Source organism: Megascapheus bottae, chromosome 3 (genome assembly GCF_031878675.1).
Source record: "Megascapheus bottae isolate mThoBot1 chromosome 3, mThoBot2.hap1, whole genome shotgun sequence".
In the NCBI taxonomy this organism is placed as follows: domain Eukaryota; kingdom Metazoa; phylum Chordata; class Mammalia; order Rodentia; family Geomyidae; genus Megascapheus; species Megascapheus bottae.
The window spans coordinates 83,588,712-83,613,671 of NC_143511.1; the positions used below are offsets into that span (position 1 = coordinate 83,588,712).

Consider the following 24,960-nt stretch of genomic DNA (forward strand, 5'->3'; position numbering starts at 1 on the left):
ATCATCCTAGATTTCTCATTACTTTTATGAACAAAGCAAATACAGTACCTAATGCAAGGATGTGGGGGGAGAAAAAGACCTGGTGGCACATACAGAAACAACAGTCATTAGAAATCAGCCCCTAAAATTTTTTCAAAAATGTAAGAGTCTTCTAGACACCAATTTTTTACACTTACAACACTAGCCACTTAGGATCATCATTTAAGCCAGCCTTTGCAGAAAAGTCCATGAGACTCTTTATTTCCAGTTAACTACTAAAAAGCAAGAATTTGAGCTGTGGCTCGATAGTAGAATACTAACCTCGAACAAAAAGCTAAGGGCTTATTTTCAGGCCGGAGTACCAGCACAAAAAACAAAAAATTGAAACACAACGAATGGTCTTAAAAGCTGATTAAATATAGATGAAGAGAGGATTAATGAACTGGAAAGTAAGGTCATAAGAAAATAAAATAATTCTAATGAAGATTAGAGAATCAATAGGATATATAAAAGTAAAAGTAGAATTACAGAGAAGATATAGTCTCAGATGTATAGAGAGATATAGTCTTGAAAGCAAATATGAGAGTCTACTGGAACAATATTTTAAAAATAATAGATGAAAATGTTCTAAAACTGCTGGTAGATTCTAAGCTCTAAATTCATGAAGACCTGCAGTCCTCAGACAGATAAGTAAATAGGAATCCATAGTCAAAACAGTCAAAAGGAGCCAGAGAGGAAAACAAATTTGTCTTCAAAACTTCAACAGTTTAGACTAATCACTAATGTCATAACCAAGACAATACAGCCAAATATAGTAGAATGATACTTTTCAAAGAAATTATTTAAATCAAGTAAATGTCAGCCTAGAATATAGATACTTAGCAAAAGATGTCCTTTGATAAAACTGAAATTTTTTTAAACCATGAAAAATTAAAGAACTTGTTCCACTTTCTCTCTAAAGGAAATAAAAATAATTATTACAAAAGTAAAGATTTCAGGTAGAGGCCAGGAGATGGTTGGAATGAGAAAGCACAGAAAATTGTGAGCCAGGCACTGGGAACTCATTCCTTCCTAGCTACCCAGAAGGATTATGGTTCAGAGTTAGCCCATGCAGAAAAGCATGCAGGAGTCTTATCTCCAATTAACCAATAAATTATTGGACTGGAGGCATGGCTCAAAGGATAAAGCACCAGCCATTAGCAATGAAGATAAGTAAGAATACCACTTTTGTGCAGGTATCAGGGCTTAGGCACCGAGTTCTATCTCTGGAACCTGAACACATACATAAAAAGTCAATGTATATATAAAGTTAAATAAATATAGAATATGTAAAATAATATTAAAAATGTCTTACTTTGTTTACAACATGTAATATTGAAATATACAGTGATAATACCTTATAAGTATGAGGGGAAGGAAAGATGGGAATCGTGTGAATCAATGTTAAACTATAGTAGGTAGGCATATGTAATCTTTAGAGATGTCACTAGTCACTTAATACCACAAGAGACTATATAACCACCTAACTAATAACCTAGAAGCATCAACTTTAAAAAAAAAAAAAAAGAAAGCAAGAAAGGAGAGGATGGGGCAGAGGGGACTATACACAAATTGTGACAAGTAGCAAGCACAAGAGGATGTAATGTATATCAGCAATCACACAAAAGTAAATAAATGAAACACTCTTAAAACAGTCAAGTAGGATATAAAAATGCAAACTAAGACACATTTAAAACAGAGAGAATATGAATTTGGAAAATATAGTATATAAAAAAATGACCAAACGGGGGCCGGGAGTTTGGCCTAGTTGTAGAGTGCTTGCCTAGCATGCACGAAGACCCAGGTTCCATTCCTCCGTACCACATACATAGAAGAAAGCTGGAAGTGGTGCTGAGGCTCAGGTGGTAGAGCTCTAGCCTTGAGAAAGTCCAAGTCCAAGGACAGTGCTCAGGCCCTGAGTTCAAGCCCAGAACTGGCAAAAAAAAAAAAAAAATGACCGAACGAATACTATCATAAAAATGTACTTTAAGACAAAAGGTCATACTAGAGATTCAGAATGATGCAACATAATGGTGATAAAACAATCCCACCTTTGTATGGAATAACTCAAGCTAATAATAACCTCAAAAAAATATAAAACAGGGGCCAGGAATGTGGCCTAAGTGGTAGAGTGCTTGCCTAGCATGTGCAAAGCTTTAGCTTTGGTTCCAACATTCCACTTATACAGAAAAAGACAGAAATAGTGCTGTGGCTCAAGTGGTAGAGCATTAGCCTTGAGAAAGCTCAAGGACAGAGCCCAGGTCCTGGGGATAGGCAAATAACAACATAAAGCAAAACAGAATTAAAAAAAAAAAAAACTGACATCCAGAAGCACAACAAAAAATTTCATACCTATCTACTACTGAACAAGTAGACATACACACACCATTTAGAAAGGACATAAGCTAGTGCTTCTCAGACTTTAGCATGCATAGAGTGTATTCCGTGATACAGGGTCTGCAGTGGGCCTGGCAGTTTATAGATTCCACATTAATAATTATGCTGAAGATTCTGAAACCACACTTTAAGTAGCACAGATAAGATTTGAACACCACAATTAGGAAACTTGACCTGATGGATATAAAACATTGCATCCAATAACTGCAGGTTACACTTTCTTTTTAAGTATTTGTAGGACATCTTCTTGAAAGTTAGGTATATTCTGGTCCAGTACAACACCTCTTAAATTTTAAATAATTTGAAACATAGAGTATTTTTTTTTTTGGTAGTCCTGGGCTTGAGCTCAGGGTCCGAGCACTGTCCTTGGTCTTTCTCAAGGCTAGAGCTCTACCACTTGAGCCTCAGCACCACTTCCAGCTTTTTTTTTCTATGTATGTACGTGGTACTGAGGAATCGAACTCAGATCTTCGAGCATGCTAGGCAAGCACTCTACCACTAGGCCAAACTCGACCCCCTAGAGTGTTTTTGAACAACAGTAGAATGAAACTAGAACTCAACAATATTATAACCAGAAAATTCCCATATTTGGCCATTAGCTAGTGTACTTAATAATCCCTGAGTTAATGAGGAAACCACAATGAATTTTGGAGAATATGTTAATGGAATTATAATGAAATTCTACAAAAAAAACTCATTGAATACAGCTAACACCATGCTTTGAAAGATGTGTATAGCTTTTATATAGTCATTAAGAAGAATGAAATGAAAGTATGTTACTTGCTTGAAAATGGATGGAACTGAAGAGCATTGTGTTATCAAATAGCCAGTTTTATGAAAAGAAGTATCTCATGTTTTCTCTCAATTGTGAAATTTTGTGGGGGTGGTAAATGAGGTCATGAATTGAGAGATAATTAGAGAGATGGAAGGGAAGAGGAAAGGAGAAAGAGGTAAAAGAAAAAGGATGAATGTGATCAAAGTACATTGTATGTATATACAGAAATGTCATAATGAAACATCTTTTTTTGTTGGTGATGGGGTTTGAAATTGAAGCCTGGGTGCTATCTCTGAGATTTTTTTTACTCAAGACTAGCACTTTACTACTTTCAGCCACAGTACCACTTCTACTTTCCTAGTGGTTAATTGAAAATGAGAGTCTTATAGACTTACCTACTTGGGCTAGCTTTGAACTGCGATCTTCAGATCTCAGCCTTCTGAGTAGCTAGTATTACAGATGTAAACCACTGACACCCATCATGAAGCATTTTAATATATACAATTAATATTTACCAATAAAATTTTTAAATGAAATATATTGTGTATAAAATAAGATGTGTGCAAAAATATACGTGTGTGTATGTGTGTGTGTATATATGTATGCATGTATTTAAATACATGTACCCAGAATACTGGAAATCACAGAGATAATATTCCATCTCTAGGGCCAGGAGTTTGGCCTAGTGGTAGAGTGCTTGCCTAGCATGCGCAAAGACTGGGTTAGTTTCCTCAGTACTACATACATATGCTGGCCTTGAGGAAAGCCCAAGGACAGTGCTCAGGCCCTGAGTTCAAGCCCCAGGACTGACAAAAAAAAAAGCCATCTCTAGATATTAAGAGACCATAGATCAAATTTAAGAAATACCAGGTGCTGGTGGCTCATGCCTATAATCTTAGCTACTCAGGAGGATGAGAACACACAGCTCAGGCACGAAAGCCCATGAGAGTCTTATCTCCAATTAAAACGAGAAGTGGCACTGTGACTCAAAGTGGTAGAGCGCCAGTCTTCAGCAAAAAGACCTCAGTGATAGTGCCCAGACCGAGTTCAAGCCCTACAACCAACCAAACCCCCCCCCCAAAAAAAAAGGAAAGAGAAGAAAGGAAACAGTAAAAATAAGTACAGAAATTAGAAAAATTGAAAACTAAACATGAACAGTAGAACTCAAAAAGCTCATTCTCATGTCTTGTATCTTAGAATGTTAATTCTAACCCTAAAGGCATTCAACAAGGTCTTATATTTAGTTTTTCTAAAATATTTCTTTATATACTTGATCTTTTCAAATATTTATTCTTTTTCCCCCCCAGTCCTGGGGCTTGAACTCAGGGCCTTAGCATTGTGCACAGCACCACTTGTTCTGTGTAGGTGATACCAAGGAAATCGAACCCAGGGTTTCATGCATGCTAGACAAGCACTCTACGAGTAGGCCGCACTCCTGGCCCTCTTTTCAAATATTTATAATTATGTACTACTCTTTAAAAATATTTAGCTCGGGCTGGGAGTTTGACCTAGTGGTAGAGTGCTTGCCTAGCATGCTCGAAGACCCGAGTTCGATTCCTCAGTACCACGTACATAGAAAAAAATGCCGGAAGTGGTGCTGAGGCTCAAGTGGTAGAGCTCTAGCCTTGAGAAAGTTCAAGGACAGTGCTCAGGCCTTGAGCTCAAGCCCAAGACTAGCAAAAACAAATAAAAAATAAAAATATTTAGCTTATCTTGGAATAAGCATAAAGGAGAGAATGAAATAGATCAGCATGTGTTCTGAAATCAACACCTTGGCGCAACTATTTGTTTCATCATTTACTGAGTACATGTCTTTGAGCAATCATCTCAATTTGTTATTCCTGTTTTCCCATCTACAAAATAGGGAAAATAATAAAACCTACCACAAATGTATTATTAGGAGGATTTAATGAGCTGTATGTAGAGTGACTTAGAATAGGGCTTGAACTTAAGAAGCCCTCTGTAAACATTACATGTGTTGCTACTATATGAAAGTGGCAGAATGAAAATAAGACTAGATTTGAGAGATTGAAAGTAATAGAAAGAGGGACTCCTTTGGGGAAGTATAGTGCCTGCGTATTAAATGTGGGTCACATGAATGATCTAGCCAGAGATAAGTCCTAACCAGATTAGTGATTTGGACTAGCAAAGCTCAGAGCCCCCAGAGCGAAAGAAGGTGAAAAGACTAATTGGTTTCCTGCAGGGACCTTGGCAAGTGACTAAGGACAAAGGAGAGACATTCTAGAATAATCGTTTTTCTTTTCTCCTTCCTGTTGTATTTAGAGTTCCATAGTTAAACCATTACCTTGCTGGTACACCAAAATTCAGTTTTGTTACTTGTGGCCCATATAGGCCCATATATAAATTTTTTTTTTCCCATGTCACTCCAGAGGAGCATGCAGTCTGTATAGGAAGTTGAAGAAAAATCAGATCCTGCTCTACCACCATAGAGCAGTAGTGTGATCTTGGCAGATTATAGAATGTGCGAATTTCCATTTTTTAAATTTATTAAATAAGAATACTGACAATATCTTGCCAGGCATTTGACCTAGTGGTAGAATGCTTGCCTAGCAAGCACGAAGATCTGGGTTCAATTCCTCAGTATCACATATACAGAAAAGGCTGGAAGTGGTGCTGTGGCTCAAGTGGTAGAGCTCTAACCTTGAGAAAATCCAAGGACAGTGCCCAGGTCCTGAGTTCAAGCCCCAGGACTGGAAAATAGGGATTTCAGTGGTTGAAATTATATGTGTAGAATATTTGCCTCAGTGTGGCATAACACAGGTGTTCAATAAATGTTAGTATATTATCTGTTCAACCAGCATTTTCTCGCTAAGTATACAGAATCTTCTTATAACAGTGGAAAAGGATAAGGGAACTAGAGAAAGGTGGGTAGAGATTCTGACTGTGGCAAAGCACAGTGCTAGACTGTAAGGTCTCACAGGGTCTATGAAGAGCCATGGCAGGGAGCAGTACATCTGTTCTGAGAGCCCTACCCTTGGGGTGTGTGTGTGTGTGTATAATACTGTTTTTGGAGGTGGGTTGGTCGTGGGGCTTGAACTCTGGGCCTGGTCTCTGTCCCTGAGGTCTTCACCTCAAAGCTAGTGCTCTACCACTTGAGCCACAGTGCCACTTCTGGTTTTCTAATGGTTAATTGGAGATAAGAGTCTCTTGGTCTTTAGTTCCAGGCTCAGACCCTCAGATCTCAGCCTCCTGAGTAGCTAGGATTACAGGTGTGAGCCACCTCATCCTGCTTGTATATTCTTTACTCTAAAATGAGTCAATCCATTTTTGGGAGAAAAGCTTACATATATTTGAAAGGTAACATGCCTTTGAGAGTATTTCCCATTTTAAATAAAGTAAATGAGAGGCCAAGTATGTGGCTCAGTGGTAGAGCTCTTATGAGCCTACCTGCATGAGCCCATATGAGGCCCTGGGTTTGATCTCTAGCACTCCAAGACATAATAAAAGCCAAAGAGACTTACTGGATTGTTTTAAAAGAAAAGGAAAGTACTATATGTCTTTCGTAGTGTTTGGATAACAAAGGATTTCTCTTCAGTGAGAGACTCAACTATAGAACTTCTTATATATAGGCTTCTGAATAAATTTTGCTGGTTTTATTTACAAGCATTTGATTAACACAAAACTTTTCAGAACAAAACTGGCCTGTTCTTACTTAGAATGCTGTTGAGTTTGGATACAGGATGCTGGTATATTGCCTGGGTGATGGCCCTACCTTTCCATCTCCAGTGGGAGAGTTAGCTACATAGCAGTGATGTCAGTGTGGTAAAATCTGCTTGAGACGCTTTCCTAGAGCCTGGGAAGGAAAACCCTTGAGTTGTATATCTAACCTAGTTTTGCTTTTATAAACGGGAGAGCTAATCTTAAAGGAAAAAGAAATCTCTAACTGAAATGCTGTCTGTGGTCATTTAGAAGCAGCCCTGGGCACGTGTTCTAGGGAGATGAGTGGTGTCATCTGTTTTGTGTGTGCTGTGGCCGCGAGGCTGACGTTTTATATACTCTCACAGATGAGCCTCTTCGTGAATGTCATGAGCAGTTATCAGTCCATCACACACAGAGTAAAAAGGGCAAAGCCAAACTGTAAGGATGTCAGCACATTAGGGCAATAAAATTTTTCACAGCCTCAAATTAAAAAAAAAAAATACTGTACTTGACAAGTGAATCGGGTTTAAATTACTTCAAATAGTACCAAATGGAATTTTGATTTCTTTACTTCTCTCATTAAAAGTAGACTATGCCCCAAAAGTTGGTTTTTAAGTAAGTTATTGTAAATTTGGAACTTATTTTCTTAAAAAAAAATACAAACCCTTAGCCTAATTTTGATTAAGTTCTAAATACTAAGTCCCAGTAATGGTAAATAGAGATTCCCTCCTTAAACACTTGTTTGTTAAATTTGTCATTTAAAATATGATGTAAAAAATCAACGTTAATAAATTCTCTAATAAAAAAAAGTCAAAAAAATAGTTTGGCTTCTTGCCCACATTTTAAACATTGAGGAGCTGAAGGACTTGGCATTATAAATGTAATGTTCAAAACATGCCATGAGAGTAGGCATCATGGTCCAGGAAAGGAGAAGTTTGAATGTCAGGACTTGTCTAGGGCTGGGTGGATGGAACTTGAAGAGCTAGGATTCGCGCACAGGCCCATTTATTTATCCTTGGGTCTTGGAGAATGTTCCACACACCTTGTGGTTGTCCATCCTTGCTGCCTTTAACAGTAATTCTACTGAACTTTGGACAAAGTAAGGGTTGTATAGAGGGTATTTGGAACAGATCTGGCTTCCATGCAGCATTTAAAATGCCAGGAAAATCCAGGAGAGCCTTGTCTTTAATTAGTTACCAAAAAGATGCAAGTAGAGCTGTGGCTCAAGTGGTAGAGCACTAACCTTGAGCAAAATCCCTTGATTTTGAACTCAGGACCAGCACACACATACACACACACACACACAAACACGCACACACACACACACACACACACACACACACACAATTGATCCACATGATGAGGATGGAAACACATTGATTAGGGAGAAACTATTTGATAGGGATATAATTGTTGGCAATGTACGTATCTGCCATGTTCCATTTTACACGATTTACCATTTCAGCATTTTATAATCTGTTACATTTAATTAGGCACAGTACATAAAGTATGCATCACAAGTAAACATGGGAAAACACAATGGCAAATTTTTCTAAGATTTGTGCCTCATAAATTTTCAGTTTGCTAATTTCGATAATTATGTTTTCATGTCAGCTGTTTCCTTTCCAAACAAGTGCAGAGTCTCTCTCCCTGATGCAGGAAGCAGCACTGAGGATGTATAGGATGTTCTGCCTTTCTGCCTTTTGAAGATTAAGTCTTTGAGTAATCATTTTCTTTTATTTAATGTTACTATTAACACTATAAATGAATATGGTAGAAATGTATGATACAATTAACTAATTAATAAATTAGGTTTTGGTGACTACAGAGACATTGTAGATGGCTTAGCTCTTAATTTTGAACATGGTATTTTTCTTAAATGCAAAGCTATTTGGAAAATTTTTAATGGCTTGAGGTTTTCAGAATGTCTAAACTTTAATTAGTTTATAAGTCTCCGGCTTGCTAACCACTTGAGCCACAGCTCCATGTCTGGCTTTTTTTTTTTTTTTTTTGTAATTTATTGAAGATAGACTTTTCTGCCCAGGTTGGTTTCAAACTGTGAAACTAAGGTCTCAGCCTCCTGAGTAGCTAGGATTACAGGCATTAAGCCACCAGCACCCACCTACCTCTCATGTTACATTGTTTTCCTTCTTTACAGTATAGTACATCGTACCAATATGTCAATAAGTAGTACTCTTTAACGTGATCTATTTTTTTTTTCTGCCAGTCCTGGAACTTGAATTCTGGGTCTGGGTGCTGTTCCTGAACTTCATTTGCTCAAGGCTAGTGCTCTACCACTTGGGCTACAGTGCTCTGGCTCTTTTCTGAGTAGTTTATTGGAAATAAGAGTTTTAGGGGAGTCAAGGGCATGCAGCTCTTTAACATGATCTTTAATCGATGATTGCATCCTATTATACAGATGCCATAAACTTTATCTTTTTAAAAAACATAAATATCCCTAAATAATTCTTCAGTAAGTTCTTAGTGATGATGCTAGCATACAATGCTAAATAACAAGTAAATTATATCCCCTTTGGTTTATTTCTTTAATCAGAATGGTTTTGATATCCTGGAGTTATCTACTTTGTTCTCTGTTTATCGGCATAAGGCCACTGAGTCACTTGGAAGTGGTTGTCCAAGTGAACTCTGTTCTTACAGGTGAAGTTGGTCTTCCTGAGTCCTGTCCATGGGCTTGTCCCCCTCTGCTCAGAATCAAGCAGACCACTTAGGACAGTAATTGCCCAAGGATGGTGGTGCTCTGCACAGCAGCTGAAGATCTCCTGAGGGAGTTGGCTTTCCATGAATTTCTCATTAGGTTACTGTGCAGCAAGCATTGAGTCACTGGTCTCTTCCCTCATACCTGCCTCTTGCACATTTAATGAAAGAAGGCCTATTTCCACTTTGTTCCCCAAAATTCACTGTCCTAAGTATGAGACCCTTTTGGGTTTTTAGTTATCAAAACAACTGTGTATTCCTTTGGCCAATTTTAGACTAATTGTAATATAATAGCTTAATCCAGAAGGAAATATTGAACACATATACAGCTTTATAATTACAGGAAATAAAAACTATTTTAAAAATTCACTTTCTATATATTTTTAAAACAAAAATATGTTAGGATAATATGAAAGAGAAATGAAATGGAAACACTTTCAAGAACAAAAAACAAAGTTCTAGATGTAAAGAGTAATTTTATATATTTTTAAGTAACTAATATAGAATTGCTATGATGTTTGTGTGGGCTTAGATACATTTTTAAAAAATACTGTTACACTTTTATTTTGAAATATCAACATTTATGACATACTGAATAACATTGTTTACAACTCTAAGACTTACCAGTAAAAAATTGCAGATTCCAACTTTAAAAATATACAAGGGAAAAATGTGTGAGGGGGCACATGATTCTTCAAAATTTCTCAGAGGAAGTAGAGCTGTGGCTCAAAGTGGTAGAGCGCTAGCCTGGAGCAAAAGAACTCAGTAACAGGCAATGCCCAGCCCTGATTTCAAGCTCCACAATCAACAACAACAAATTACTTGGAGGATTCTAGCAGAAAGTGAGCAGCAGCCCCCTCAACCCCTTCCTCAAGGCTACTGCTCTACCACTTGGGCCACAGCATTGGATAGGCACCTAGGTCCAGCAGCCTCATCAGAACCCATTCCTCACTGTACCTCCAGGATTCTCAGGTGCTTCTCCAACCTCAGTCACATAACCAGCACAGGGGCAGAGGAAGGTGGGAAGTGCCGAGTACCTGAGCAGTTTCTAAGCAGGTTTTCCCTTGCAATCTGGCTCTCTCTTCTGCACTGTAGCCTGCTGACCTTGAGCCCTGACTCATCCCAGACCCAGTGCCCTTCCCCTCTCTTGCTGTTCCTCCTTTTAGGTGTCACTTCCTCCAGAACACTACTCGCTGCTCACTGCCTCTTCCTTTAGAATGACTCCTCCTCCCCCCTTCCAGTATAGAAAGAGGACTTAGAGGGCAAGATAGGAAAAGTGAGAGAGAAAAAAAAATTAATCCTTTCTGGGATCCTAGAAGGGCCTAGGGATTGGCAGGCAGCAGCTTGTGTTTGGGGCTTGTTAACTGTTGGCATGAGCGCCTGGATGTTACTGCCTTTGAAATGTGAGACTTAATAAAAATCCTAACAGATGAAACTGAAATTCAGTTCCAGTCTTTCCTTGTCTTGGAAGTCTGATTTTCTAGACCTACTGGATTTTTCTTCTTCCAGATTGTACTTCCAAACTGTACAGCACCTCTATGAGATCATCACTCTCTGCAAATGGTGCTACTTTTTGAGTGCTTAGCATTGTTTTTGTGATGGTATTTTGAAATTTTGGAAGAAACATGTTTTTTCATCTTCTCACAGCACATAGTGAAGGATGTGCCTCTTCCCTCTAGGCCCCATCTTTTTATGTATCTGAAGATGGAATATGAAGGATTGAGTCCTGTTTTATTCCCCAGGGTCAAGCAAAGCACCAGGGGCATGCTCTCATGCTTGGCTCAATGTGGCTCATCCCGCTCTGGTCCCCAGGGGATAATAGTGTCCACACCCAAGGTGGAGCATCCACTGTGGGCCATGGCCAAGTACATCACCCTGGGCCTCCAAGAGACCACCACCCATCTTTTAATCTTGTTCCTTGTTAAGCCCTATATAAGCCTACCCCCAAATCCAGTCCCTAGCACAAGCTCCCATCCCTTAGGAAGGTCTGTGCCCCTCGCTGTTCCTCAATAAACAGTCTTTACCTGCTGACAATGGAGTCCTTTTCCATTCTCCTCCATTTTCCTTACACATAGTACTAGTCACACCTTACAGGTGCTCAACAAGCAGTTTCTCCACTGATTAAGGGAAAGAAAAAGAAAGCAGAAAATGCTGAGGTAGATGTCCCGTGGGTGAAATCGGGGTCCATCAGAGTGCATGTGATCTCAGGCAGGTTGCATATAGCCTGGCTCTCTTGTTTCCTCATAGATAAAGCATGGCTGATGTGTGTGCCCAAATCATTAACACACCCAAGGATTCTGTGGGGACAATATACTATTATTATCATTATTCTTGCCCTCTCTTTATCTAAGAGGGAACTGTAAAAGTAACCAAAATAATTTGTCCAAAGTCACTCAGCTTAGTAATGGCAGACTGTGCATTTGAGACTATTGTCAGTCTGCATAACTTGTCCATTGTGTAATATTGCCTTCAGCTGCTTTGCCCACCTCAGAATATCACGTTCTAAGTGAGAGGATGTTAAAAAGCTTTCTCGGGGAAGTTTTGGGATTTGAGGGGTTTTTTTTTTAAGTTTTAAAAGAGTAACTGTACTTATTTATTGGGTGGAAAACATTCCCCCCCCCCATCTTTTTGGTGCTGAGATTGAACATGCTAAAGTAAGCATATGCACTATCATTCTGAGCTATATGCTCAGACTGAAGATAATTTAGCATTTTAAAAATGATTAACAGGGGCCAGGGGTTTGGCCTAGTGGTAGAGTGCTTGCCTAGCATGCACAAAGACCCGGGTTCAATTCCTGGGTACCACATACTTAGAAAAAGCCAGAAGTGGTGCTGAGGCTCAAATGGTGGAGTTCTAGCCTTGAGAAAAATCCAAGGACAGTGCTCAGGCCCTGAGCTCAAGCCCAGGACTGGGAAAAAAAAAATTGATTAACAATCTACAGGACATAGGGTAGGGGAAATGGCTGGGTATTGTATGTAGACAAGACTGGAAGCTTTTCTAATCACTTCTAGGTCTTCCAGAAAGGCTCTAGAAAAACAGCAGCCTGCAAAATGTTCTCTTTGCTTTCCTGATGACCAGAGGCCTCAGCTTGGAACCTGCTGTCAATGAGCACCAGGAGAGGGAGGGGCGATGCTTGTGTTTTTATCCTTTTTTTTCCATATATTTTTTATTGTAATTAATAGAAGGGTTACATTATATTCACCAGATAGAAGGTGCATTACTTCACAAACATTGATACCCTTTCTCATGTCATGGTCCCCATTTTCTCATCTTGATTTCCCACCTTCCCTATCCAATTTCAAACACATAGTATCACGCTAAATGTAAGGACCTCCAGGATGTAGAAACAAAAGCCATATAATGAGTGATTTTATCCTCCTTGTTAACTGATCCTAAAATTCTTGCCCGGCATTTCACTTTGAACACAGTTTAGCTCTTCAATGTGTAGCCCTATAGAGAAGAACAGGATAGTGAATTCTTTTTCCCTTCACCAGTTTCCTGCCTGTGTTTCTATTCTGGGACCGATATGCAGACCACTGGAGTTCAGAGATGGAGCTCATTCTGCTCTCCTTGGTGGCCTGGCTCCATCACTGTGTGAGGGGGCTGCGGGTGCCCTGTGGCTTTTGTTGCTTCCCACTGGATAAGCATAGCAGTTCTTTTGCAAGCAACTGTATCCTCTGTTTTCAGAAGGTGAAAATAATCCCTGAATTTAGGTGTCCATTTATATATTAATTACACACTCTCAGTTGCAGCCATGTGGACTTAAATAGCTGGTTGCTGTAGAACCCAAATCTGTAATATCAGAACGTGACAAGCATATTTTAATTTGAGAAATAGTTTAACATTTCTAGATATTCATTTAGATGTGGTTATGCAGGTTAAACATAACGTATGATCACTGCTTCTTTCATTGCTTCCAATTAAACCTTGCTTGTTAGTTTAACCTCTAGGTAATCCCATCAAACAATTGATGTCAAGGAAACACTGCCCACAGTAGCTTCAGATGAGTGGCCATTAATTTTAATTGCCTTGATATTAAAGATTAAGAAGTATTGGGACTAGCAGAATAGAAACGATCTGATGTCAAGCAAATCCACTTGCTAAAGCTTCCCCAGGCTGCTGGTGATATTAAAATTTTACTGTGAGAATTAAATAAACCTTTATTAGTGATGACTGTTGTTTGATTGGTCCAGAGGTGTGCATAAACAGAGGATTCTTACATATCCAGAGATGAGACCTTCGATAGTACAGAGATTCCTCAATTATGAAACTGTTAATAAAGCTGTAATCTGATTTTCCAGGCTAGCTTTCATTAATGTATTATAGCTTCTCTGATTGTCAAGGTAATATTAACTATAAAGTACTGAATCCAGCAGAGAATTGTTTACAAGAAGAGAATTCTAAGATGGGCCTTTGTTGCTAAATTCAGAGTTGGGGAATTTTCATTAATTATACTTAAGAAATGCTAAATTCCCTCTCAACCAGAATTGTTTCCCTTTGTATTATAGACATACTCCACATTTAACTCTTTCTAAGGCCTTACAGCTTATCCAAGAAAGCTAGAGTAGTGTTGCATGTAAAAGAGGCTTTGTGCATGTCAGCCTCAGGTCTTTTTCCTGAGCACTAAGTATGCATTATGGAAGGTGAGCTGGATTCTGGGAGGATTTGTTTTAACAACATGATCAGATGGCTGTGAGCTGCTTTCCTACCTTCAGAATTGTTCTATTTTTAGATGTTCCTGTATGGGAAGGGATCCTAAGTCTTACTGAGACTGGCTTCTTCCTGGGCACTTCCTTCTCACTATTTGTCTCCATCGTGTATCATCTCTGCTTCTCCCTCTCCCCTGACCTCTATTTCTGCCTCTTCCAGATTATATGACTCTCTCCTTCCACCCTCCTCTCACACACACACATTCACACAAATACATAATGTGTTTGCCACAGTGGCACATGGTGTTTATGCTGCCATGCCTCTTGGTTATTGTGCACACCACAGTGGGCCTGGGTCTTAATAAGGAGGGGAGGGTGGGACTAGTTCACAGGCTGTGTTTGTGGGCCTCATTTTGTGACCCTTCCCTTTAGATACAAGAAATAGGCCCAGTGAGTGAACAGGAAAGGAACCAGAGGAACCAGCTTTTAGTTCAGAATAAAGAACTATGTGTCCATTCAACAGAGTAGGTATCCATCGATGGGTCTAATGGGCCTAGAGGTAGTTAGTACCCCTTCTCTGGAGCATGGCAGGAATTATGAAGGAAAACCGAAAGCCCAGGTATGGAGGGCACCTAAGGTACTCCTTAGACTTGGCAAGCTGGAGGTTATGGCAGGAAGTTTATGTGGGAACCTAATTCTTCACAGAAGTTAGGAATCAAGTGGAAATAGGAGTGTCATCCATAAAGAAAGGATAGTTGTGAATATGGATTAAAACGGGCAGGATCTGCATCTTGAAGAGCACACACTCACCTCTAGTATCAGGGAGAAGACACAGAAAAATATAAATGAAACGAATGTGAAGAATGAGTAGGACCAAGGAGGGGATGGTCATTACACTTACCAGACATTGCTGAGAGGGACGGAGAAAAGGCCACCGGACTGGAGAGAGGCAAGATGCCTGAGTAAAACACCGTCAACCACCCAGCCCTTTGAAGTTGTTAAATTAAATGAGAAGCTGGGTGTAAAGAATTCTGGATAGTGCTTACACATGTGAGAATCATTAAGACTCGTAAGTTGCATATGAAAGTCATAAGAGAGTTATAACACTATTTGATATGGAGAAAAGGATCCATATACTCCTTCATGACAAAAAAATTAATAAACACAATGATGATAGAACAGAAACAGCTAGAAGTGCTGATATATAGCATATTTTGTTTTTTGCTGGTTTTTTTTCTCTTATTTCTATCTGATGAACCTAAGCATGCTGCATGTGTCCTGAGCCAGCATGCCTGCATGTGTGTTGTGTGCACATGTGTGCACACTGTGATCCCAGGGTGGAACAGCATATGGGCAGCAGTGAGGCCAATGTTGTCTTCCTCAGGGAACCCCCTTGCCAAGCCTTTCTGGCTTCTTCTAAAAGGATGAGTGCCATAGGTTGAAGAATGAGAGTTCCATTTCCAAAGCAATTAAAGACTTGGCAGAAGTGGTTAACCGGGGTGCCCACTGGTGTAAATTGGTTGGAGGGGCCACTCATTTTTCTTCAGGGCCCCTGAGGAGTTGTTATATACTTTTTAGGGCAGAAAATATGGCCCTGATACCAGAACATGTTCCTTTGATATGTTAAGAAATTATTTCTCATTAGGAAAAGAGAGTTTATGTGATCCATTTTACATAGCAGGTTGGTTTATAGTCTTCCAGTTGTTTTGTGGCTTAGGACAGCTTCTTCTTTCCATAGCTAAACCACAGGTGGCCAAGCAGAGTGGAACTCTGAGCCATGAGTCCTGGGCTGCAATTTTACTGCCCCTGAAATGCGATGAGATCCTCCTGCTGCCAAGATCCTCTTTAGAAGCCTCTCCCATTTGCATTGGCTGACATCATCTGTAGTTTGAAAGAGAAATAAGTGTATTCCACCTGATGAAATCAGAGCCTCCTCTCTACATTTGCATTTGACCTTATTGGGATTGCTTGAGTTTCCAAGCTGTGGTCTTTCCCACATGCTCATTGGCAGAGCTCTGGCAGCCATCTTTTCAGAAATGAATGTGTCCAAGGCAGGAGACAAAGGAAGTTTTCATCCATTATTAATCCACATTCCTCTTTTCAACAGACCAAACATGAGTCTCCATGTAGCTTCCAAAATTGTTGCAGACCCAAGAAAGAACAATTAGTTATTCATTCTCAAGTATTGCTTATTATTCACCTAACTTAACAAATGTTTCCTTTATGGTTTCTGCTCCTTTTGAGGGGAAAGAATATATATATGTGTATGTATATATATATATATTTATATATATATATTTATATGAATAATTTTCAGTTGGATCTCCCCTGCCTCTACTACTACTACTGGGGAAATGAGGGTCTCATGCATGTTAGGCAAGTGCCCTAGCCCCATTGGACTTTTTTTTCTTTTTTTTTTCTTTTTTTTAATGAGCAGTGCCCCTAGCCGTTTTAGTATTTCTGTAGCCAACTCCAGTGGTATTCCGGAAGTTTGAGAGAATGTGCCAGAAGGGAAGAGAACCCCTAAGACTGTCATATACTACTCAGATTTGAGATTGCAAGCTTGACTGTCTCCCCGGGGGTCCCCTTGGAACCTCCTGAGTCTGACTGGAGGTTGGGCTTTTCAAAACTTCCATTCTAACTTCCTTTCAATTCCATGTTCCTGCGATTTTAGGTTTCCAACTGGTTTGGCAACAAACGGATCAGGTACAAGAAGAATATTGGCAAGTTTCAGGAGGAAGCCAACCTCTATGCTGCCAAGACAGCTGTGACCGCCGCACACGCAGTGGCCGCAGCTGTGCAGAACAACCAGACCAACTCGCCCACCACGCCAAACTCCGGTGCGTACTGGACACTCACTCCCTACTTGGCCAAGCAGCCACTTTAGGCCAGTGACCCGGAAACTTGTCCTGCAAACTATGACACTAGAGCCGTACCAAGGACACAGTGGATCTCAAAAGGAAGGTTTATGTTCTTGGGATGGATGAACAAATGGGTGGCCATGCCTGTAAACCCACCCTTCACCATGCACACACCCATGACTGGCAAATCTGGGAATTTTCATTCAGCAGTTAGGCAAAGTGCTATCACTAAGGAGTTCTAGTTCATTCCATATCACTTTAAGGTTATGGTCTGTGGAAGATTGAGATAGCAGAAGTGAGAAACGTACCAGGCACTGTCGGCAAGGAAGCTGGATGTAGGGCTGAGGTGCAGTGTGGCCTCCATCCCCAGCTTTCTCCTGCTTCTGGTCAGTACCACACAGCCTGCTGGGCAAGTGGTGGTCAGATGTGATGAGATGGTACCTTATTCGCAGGTGCACTCTCTACTCCCCACCCCAGTATGTTTTGGTAACATTTTAAGTTTTATTTGTGATAGAGTTAGAAGTGATTTCGAGTTACAGAGAACTTGAGTGATAGTGAAAGATGTGCATGTATTCCAGAAGATGGGCCTGAGGGTACAAGGGACTTTGCTAAGATCCTTTTAATATGTATTTGCGAAAGGATGTACTCAAATATATTCAAGAGTTCATAAAGAGGGTTCCATTTTGTCATGTATACACACACACACACACACACACACACACACACACACACACACACCACTGTTTTTTTCTAGTGGAGCATGAACACCGTTATAAAGAAGATAGTTATGGCTAGGAAAGAGGATCAAAAAAAAAATGGCTTCTCCAGGTAATTTTCCACTCTAGCAGTGAGTGGCATGGAAGAGCTCATTAGTGACTGCATCCTGGAGAGAAGGAAACAAGGGGAAGGTGCCAGGCCAGCTTCTGAATGTTTTTTCTGTTTATTTCCATTTTTCTCTTTGGTGTTTTATTTGGGCTTTCCCTGTGGTAGGATTTTTTCTAAAAGTAAAGTGAACCACAGATCCTCACTCTGCAGCACATTCTCCATCCTGCTAGATATGGAAATGCTTCATGTTATGCCCAGCCTCTCCCTTTTGTGTCTTTGCTCCTTTCCCCCTCCTCTAGGTCTTTGAGATATGTGTCTAGCTCTCTGTTATTCAGCCACATAACTCTTTCCTTTCCAGGTTCTTCTGGTTCTTTTAACCTCCCAAATTCTGGGGACATGTTCATGAACATGCAGAGTCTGAATGGGGATTCTTACCAAGGGTCCCAAGTCGGAGCCAATGTGCAATCACAGGTAGGAGAAATGCCCCACCAGGGGCCTTTCTAGCAGGGTAGGGTTTGGGCTCAAAACTCCTTACTCTGACCTCGTGGAAGTGATCTTCCAAATGGGACCTGTTGCCCGTCACTGGGTGCTTCCAAAGGGGACCCATCTGCCCACCACTTAATTTAATGAGAAATCAAGTGGACAGTGACTTTGATGATTCAAACCTGATGAACTTTGTGAATGCATTCGGCTCTGGCTTGAGCTCATGGAGAAGGGGAGGCGGGAGAATGTGTTTGTCAAAAATCAGAACAGGAAAACTTCAAATGCTGGTGTGTGTGTGGTTTGAGAACAAATTGCTGTCTTTGGTTCCTGTATTTTTTTTTGTAGGTTTGAATACAAAACCCTGAATTTTTAAAGTATATCCCAGGTTCAGCCCCTTTCTTGCCCTGTTACTTGAGAATGCTTCCTCTGGTCTTTCTTTGGGTGGGGGTGGGCAGAGAGGATGGGATCCGCATGCACATTTCTAAGGAGGTTTTCACCCATGGCTACATGTATTTGGTTGCTGCCTTGCCATGAAGATGTTATTATTTGGCTGGTGTGAAAAACAAAAACGTGTGAGTTTAATTATGCACGGAATTGTTGAAATTCTGCCAGTCACATTTGATTGATAAATTTGCTTTTCATTGAAGATTCTAAATCCCTGTGGCACACATAATTCAAATTGTTTCCTTTTTGTAAGTGATGATGTTTTAATAGATTTGGGATGATGAATTGTGTTTCGTCTCACTTCTAGGTGGATACCCTCCGTCATGTTATCAATCAGACGGGAGGCTACAGTGATGGCCTTGGAGGAAACTCACTGTACAGTCCACACAATTTAAATGTGAGTACTCCAAGACCAGCTGTACGAACAGTGTCGGGGAGACCATGACTGCTAAATAGATGAGTAGCCATTTGACTTAGCTTCTCATCTTGTAGGCAGGTAGGGGAAGCAGCAGCTTCGCTGCATTTTTATTGTAGGCACTGCAGTGCTTCACATTACCTCGATGCCCTAAGAAGTCCTCCTGGATGCCCAGATGTGACTGGCATCCTGTCATCAATAGGAACCTCAGCATCAGACCATTAAGACGCCTTTTCCTAACAGCCATGCTGCCTTCTGAGAGATGGTGAAAATCAGGTCATTCATCTTAGAATCAAGCAGCAGGACAGGTAAAGGTGAGAAAGCCTTGGAGGGGCCAAGACAGATCAACAAACCAAGCTAAACAAAGAACCCTACTGAAAGCATCCTGCTATATTGACGATGTGGAGTACAAAACATGTTCGACAATGTTAATGTCGTCTCAGCTTTAATTATGGAGGAACAATAATCAGTTTAGTTATTAACCCACCAAAACGTTCCTTTTACTCCTTCCCTGACATGGATAGGAAATGGGGAGCACAGCAAAGAGCGGGTGGGGACAGATTTCGCCACATGGAGCTAGGTGGAGTGGTGGGCAGCCTAGGATTCCAGGCGTGGGAGGAAACATACTGCCCCTGAGCACATGGTACAAGACACAGGAGGAAAATGGACACAAATCTCCCTTTTTGGGGCCTTGGATTGTTACAAGAGTAAATATTAATGATTTTAAAAATGATTGAGGACATTCAATTGTAAAGAAATAAAAGGACCATTAAATACTCAAATCTTTTACATTTGAAATGTCAAATCTTTCTTTTTGGGTTTATAAATAACTCATAATAACCCACAACAAACCATATAAAAAGCCTTTTAGTTGCATTTCTCCTTTTTCATTTAAGTGTTTTGAAATGCTTCAGAGAATGTGCGATATCCTTATCAACATGATAAAATATGAAACCGTGATTGCCTGCAGCATTTTACAGACATGAATTCCATCTTCACTGATGAGGCTTGATAAGGCGCTGTTGTATAATACAGTGCATAATCTCAAACCACCAGAGTAAGGATTAATTTATTTTGAAAAAAAAAAAAGAATACTTGCTGACAACCTCTCCTCCAGCTGCCATGCTGGGTAGAAATATTGTACATTTGTTGTTTATAAATTTGGATAAAAGAGAAATGATGTTTACTTCAGATGGAATATCTTTAGACTTGTATCTGTGTAAGAGTTTTTCTTCTCCTAAGGAGATTTTCATACCTGAGGGGAAACAGCTTTCCTTTCAGACAGGGAAGAAGATTTGGGAGAGATACCCAAATACTCCAGAGGCAGGTTGTGGGGGCGGGGGGGAGATTGTCATTGTCCACCCTGACACTTCTGAGGCCTTCAAAAACCAGGACCATGGCTGCTATTATTATTACTATTATTAAAATCTCATTTTTATTTTTCCAACTTGAATTTGATATGTCTCAAGCCCTGGAAATCCTTTTACCTCTGGTTCTGTCATCTCTAAGGAACTGTCTGTCTTTCAACCCCCTTTTTGTTGGCCCTAGAGGGAGGGAAGTGCTTTATATACAGAACGGGGACACAAATCAGAAGCTTGAATTCTCCTAGAGTAACAATCGCCTTTGAAGGCACAGTGGCTAGCAGCAGCAGATCTACAAGCTGTGCTAGGCTGGGCAGGAAATGGACATAGACTTCCCAGCAGCCTAGGCCCAAAAAGGCCTTGTGGATAGACTCACAGAGAAGTTGCAGGTGGATGTGAGGGAGGCAGGGGACATTGTAGCCTGTACTGGCATGGTATGGGGCTCTTGAGACAGGAGCATGGAGACCAGCTGGAGCTGCAGACACTGGCCAGCCAGCTCACTCTCGCCTTCCCTCTAGAAAGGCCTACCCCGTCACTTCCACTCAGTGCTCCCCAACTCACAAGCCCAGCACCCTCCTCTTCTTGACTGACATAAAAATATGTAGCGACAAGCTGTCTGCCACAGCAGAAATCTGATCAGACATTGACTTCAACAATTGCCTCTATAGGCCGAGACATGAGGCAGATTTGTTTCTGAGGACTGATGTTGCTGGTGCAGGTCGGAGGCAAGAAGAGCCTGCAGCACGTGCAGAGCTAGAGCCACAGCCCAGTGAGGGCTTCCCTTACAGATAATTAGAGTTCCGATTTGAATAGGTCATGTGTATCATTCTGAGAGATCTTATTTGGAGGGAAATTCTGGTCTTCACTTTCCGAGCATTCTAGTAGCTGGCTGTCTGGCATGGGAGGAAGAGAGTGGACAGGGCCCTGGAGCCACGCTGCAGTCTGTCTCCAGGCTGTGCAGAGGCATCGCACTGTGTTTCCCACTGCTTCTTCGTAAAGGGTTTCTTTTGTGTCGCTTTATTTTTGCCAGCAGATCAGAGGCCAAGCTCTGTGGCAGCTTGGGCCTCGCAGCACCCTTCTTCAGTGTGCTGATGTATTGCCAAGTCTTTTCTTGATAGGATGGATTTGTTTTACATACATTTAATCACACTTTAACACATGCTTCCAACTCCTGCCAAAATGGGTTTAGGAAATACATTTTGCTAATGCACTTTTGCTCTCATGTTGTCATCTGTGTGTTCTAAATTGGGGAGTGGAATTAATATGGAAATGTGCACCCGCTGAACTGTGCTTCTCCTTTCAGGCTAATGGAGGCTGGCAGGACGCAACAACTCCATCTTCGGTGACTTCTCCTACGGAAGGCCCGGGCAGTGTGCACTCGGATACCTCTAACTAACCTCCGGCACCCTGCCCCGAGCTGACATGCCTTGACAAGTGCATTCCGAGCAATAGGAGGAAAAGGAAAGCGTTTTTGTAGCCCACCATCTACAGCTTTACTGTAAAACCTTGTCTTACTAGAGAACTTGGTAAATCTGTTTTTTAAGGAATCATACTCATTTGTATTTATACTTAAAACACACAATGTCAAAAAAAAAAGCACTTTATCCAATTAGGCCAAGATTTAACATTGTTGACAGTCCAGTAGCTATTTTAGCATAATTTATTATCAATATTTTACGTTAATGGTTTCACAGTTTCCAATTACTTGGTCTTAAGGGTAAAAAGTACAATATATGCTAAACCTCAATCGTTAAGAGCAGATACAAAGATTCACCTCACCTCACCTAAATTGAACTCCTTGCATATTTCCATCGCAGACTTTGATTGCCTTTCTTTCATGTCACCGATGGAATAAAAGAGCTGGTAGGCAATCTCTTAATGCTGGTTGTATTGAAGACCCTTCCTCATCACATTTATGTTGCGATCTCTTATGTTATAATTAGATCAGAGACTGGTAGCCTCTTTTCTCTCTCTCTGGAAGCACCTGTGCCCAGAGTCTGCTCGGTAATGAGATCACGGTTCCAGATTGTTCTGAGAGATGAAGATACTTGCTGCTGGTGGAGGTGAAAACAAGACCTGTCTGGGGTTTTACGATGTGCACTGGGTGCTGCACAGACTTGTCAAGGTTTGCTCCGTCCTCTGGGCAGCCAAGAAAGGCTCTGCTCTCTGGAGTGTTGTATATAGTGTAGCAAAAGAGTATTTATACATCTCACCAATCAAAACACAGCTTTATTACCTCATGCGAACTCATACAAACCAATAGAATTTCAACATGTTCTGTAGCTTAGAGTGCTCACTTACTACCTCTGAACAATACTCACGCTGTAGTTTGTCTTTCTTATCTTTTTGCATCTTGTAATTAACTTTGTTTCCTTTCATAAAATGTAATGTACATTGTAATCTTTTAAAAGATAAATCAGGGTTGCATTTGCAACTTTTAAAAAACCGAGGGAAACATTGGGTCTTAATTTACCACAGGATCAGTAAAACTGTTGTAAATACTGAAAAACATTTTGAATGTTCTTCATCTTGTTACTAATCCATGCAAAAAAGGAAAAAAAAAAACAGCGACTAATTGTGATGCATTCAGATTTCAGTATTCACTACTGTATATTTCACCCTGTGTGCTGGGGCCCCTCTCCTTTCTCTTTTGTATTGTATGCGATTCTGAAACTGAGTCATGAAAATAATTTGTGGAGGTGATTCTAATGTATTAAAAACGTTTCGTGTTCCTTTCTAACTGGATTACACCCTGGATTGAAAAGTCTTCCTTGTGGTAGTTATATGTAGTTTCAAACATGAATAAACTTTTTGCTTTCATGATTCCACACTGGTACCATTTCTCTTACTCTCCTGGGGCCGGCCCACCTGCAGGCAATTGAGGGACTCAGAAACAGGCCTGGTTGCTGACGGTGTAACCTATGGAGGCTGGAGGTGAAGCCAATTGAAGGGCAAGTTCTGGGCCACCCACTTGACCACCATCTCCTGCTCTCACCTGGTTCTTACATGCTCAATAGCAAGGAAAACATTTTTTCATGTTGTCATATATTAGGAAACTGAGGCTGAGACAAGTTAAGGCACAGACAGCAGAAGGCTGCACCTGGACCTCAGCTTTCCAGTCCTTGGTACTCATGTTCTCATGAACAGATGGGAACTCTGAACCTTTTATCCTTTGTGTAAATAACTAGAGTCTTAGCAGATTCGAGACTCCATGCTTCCTTAGCTGTAATTAAAGACTCCAAAGTTTACCTGGAAAGAATGGGCCTTATCTGCTATGAAAAGAAAGAGAAACCCAAAACTCTGCCACATCTCAATACTTCTGCAAATTCCAAATGTATCATCTATAAGACCCACCGAAACCTTTAACTGGATTAAATATTGTTTGTTTTATTCAAATTGTAAGAAAGTCCATATATTTTACATGCATGCCTGTCGTTAATATCTAAATCTTTGTAGTAAAAGGGGTCCACGGCAGATAATTGGCTTGTTTACTATATCTCAAGGAAATTGACTCACAGGAAATCAGATTAATGTTAATCAGTTGGAGCAAAATTGTCTATGATAAATACAACTGTTTTACTATTTTGGTTGGAAGAGCCAGGCAAAACAAGGTCTAGGGCTACTATCCCCATTAATCTTGAGGCAGTTACATGGTGAGGGTAAACTTTATAAAATAGATTGCCCTCCTAAGCTGTCCTCCCTCACGTGGCACTTAGCCTGCCGTAGGAATCTCTCCCAGGACTAAGTAGTTATTTGCATGATTGAATTAGCTTGTGGGTCAGCCTTTCTTATCTCTATACATAAAACCATCTTGGTACTGTGTGGTTTTTGCAGAACATATCTTACAGAAACGTAACACACAAAAATTCATCATCCTTAGTGTCCGCAGACAGACACCTCCCAAGACCACCTTGGGTTTTGTCCTGGTCCAGCCTGTTGAACCCTCAGGGCAGGCTAGAAAGCAAAGTCAATAGTTCTCCTTTCCCTCCAGGCTGCTTCTGAGAGGGTTGAAGTTCCTCATTTCATGCATGAGGAACTGGGGCACCAGCCTCACAGGTAAGCTGGGGTATGTCATCTGGCACAGAGTGTCTGTGCACGGACAGGTCCCTTATATCTCATTCCATACCGGGCAAGGTCACGTGTAGATTTTTTAGTAGATTTTCACCAGGTACATTTTCTGTAGCTGATACCTTTTCTGCCCTGGGTTAGGGCCAGAATGAGTGAAGTCTCAAGGGGCCTGAACCCAAACACTGAAGAAGTGAGAATCCCTAAAGCCACTCAGAGGTCAGCGGATGTAGCAGCAGGAAGACACCTACCCACCCATTTGCAAGCTAAGTGGCCTGGCTGCTGGTACAGT

At 40.7% G+C, this 24,960-nt stretch overlaps 1 protein-coding gene across 3 annotated transcripts in view; it reads left to right on the plus strand.

Moving 5' to 3' along the window:
• Positions 1-23,431, plus strand: part of Pbx3 (PBX homeobox 3) — a 222,134-nt gene extending 198,703 nt beyond the window's left edge. For 2 of the 3 annotated variants that reach the window (XM_090330650.1, XM_090330648.1), the window contains exons 6-9: positions 16,889-17,054; positions 18,259-18,371; positions 19,135-19,224; positions 21,907-23,431. In XM_090330650.1, coding sequence (XP_090186776.1) covers positions 16,889-17,054; positions 18,259-18,371; positions 19,135-19,224; positions 21,907-21,999 — 462 coding nt within the window. In that variant the 3' untranslated portion in view covers positions 22,000-23,431. The remainder of the gene's footprint in view (positions 1-16,888; positions 17,055-18,258; positions 18,372-19,134; positions 19,225-21,906) is intronic. The other variant, XM_090330649.1, reaches the window with a different exon arrangement.
• Positions 23,432-24,960: the final 1,529 nt, after the last annotated feature.